The following is a 1,546-nucleotide window of genomic DNA, read 5'->3' as shown; positions in this document are numbered from 1 at the left end:
GCAGGTAATGGATGAGACCATGCAGTCATCTCCTTTCAATTGATATCCTATTGGTCCTCACCATGTGGGTTCACACAAAGGGTGGCCACTCAGACCAGGGTCAGAGAAATACATAGGACCAGAAAAGACCATTTGATCCATCTACCAGCTTCCAGTGTTCAGGATACATTCTGTCCTATTCATCCCAGATAAATTTCCCTCATAAATATTGACCCAACTACCAAACCCTCCCTCTTGATTATGCTCACTGACTCCCCCTATCAGTGTTTCACCCATCCATTTTCTCTGTGCTACAGTTCAATTAAGGTTGTTGTCACCGAGGGACTGTGTCCCTGCCTTCGATCCAGAAGGCCCGGGCTCCAAACGTGTGTCATAATACATCTGAACAGGTTGATTAAACATACCTAACGATAATTTAACTGTCAATTATCCTTTCGCCACGTCCCCCATCAGTTTACTGTATTCTTGGAGAATCTGAGGCTACATTAAAGAGACTGGCATTTAACTCCCGATCCGTTCAAATCTCACGTGTTTCTTCAAGTTTTTATAACATTACCCGTCGCCCAGACCTCAGCCTCTGGGGGACGGGAGTAGTTTGCAATCATAAGGAATCAGAAAACGGAGACGCGGAACAGGCTTTACAGAGAATAAAAAAGTTCCTCTACCAGAAGCCCCGGGGATACTGAGGCCAACTGAAGAAAACAAATGCCAGAGATCACAGGGCGTTAGACAGTATCCGCGGAGAGAGAGCAAGCTAATGTTTGGAGTTTGAAGAGTTGAAGTTTTCAGTACAGATTCCAGCATCTGCAGTAATTTGGTGCTAGATACTGAGTCAATTCGAGCTGCCTCCCCGCTTTCTGTTGACATTAGCTAACAGTACACAATGCAAACTTGCTCGCTCCTATCAGTAAACTGACCGATCACATGAAGCTGAAACCCATTGAGTGCAACGCGGCGCTGATTGCAGGAGGCCCCCCCCGGGGGGCACCGACCTGGATCACCGTCTCCAGCTTGTCCCCCTCCTCGGCTGCAAAGTCTCCACGAGAGCTCATCGAAAGGTCCAACCACCACAGGAGGGGAAAACTTTCCAACGGAACTTGCAGCACAGGTCAGGCCGGAGGCAGGGAAGGTAATCGATCAGCCCGCTCCAACCATCAATGAAGTGACCGCTTCCAATGTGTTTCTTCTAGGAAACCTGCTGAGGGGGGTGGGGGCAAACTGGCATTCCCCCCCTCTCTCTGGGTTTTGTCTCTGTCTCAGTTTTACCTTCTCTCCCTCTCTGTGTAAACACCTTTTGATGCTGAACTGAATCTCAATGCCTCGCCCGCGTGTGTTTATCATTGGACAGTGTTCTCAAATCTGTTGTTTTCCCCCAGCCCCAGCTCACAGCGCTGAGAGCCAGGATTAATTTAACCCACCTCCCTCTCCCCCCCACCAACACAACTTCCATGTGACAGACACTTGAGTATCTGGAGGGGAGACAAGAGCCATCCTTTTGGAACCTGCGAGGTCCTAGTGTCTGAGACTATACAGTATCTTGGCAATT

The 1,546-nt window shown here is 48.8% G+C and overlaps 1 protein-coding gene across 1 annotated transcript in view; it reads left to right on the top strand.

Moving 5' to 3' along the window:
- atp13a2 (ATPase cation transporting 13A2) overlaps positions 1-1,161 on the top strand; it is a 74,407-nt gene extending 73,246 nt beyond the window's left edge. Inside the window, exon 25 of the mRNA XM_048614892.1 lies at positions 871-1,161. Within this exon, the coding sequence (XP_048470849.1) occupies positions 871-1,161 (291 nt within the window). The remainder of the gene's footprint in view (positions 1-870) is intronic.
- Positions 1,162-1,546: the final 385 nt, after the last annotated feature.

Source organism: Rhincodon typus, chromosome 31 (genome assembly GCF_021869965.1).
Source record: "Rhincodon typus isolate 14 chromosome 31, sRhiTyp1.1, whole genome shotgun sequence".
Taxonomy (NCBI): Eukaryota; Metazoa; Chordata; class Chondrichthyes; order Orectolobiformes; family Rhincodontidae; genus Rhincodon; species Rhincodon typus.
Note: the sequence above shows the minus strand (reverse complement) of the source record. Positions and strands in the feature narration are given on the sequence as shown.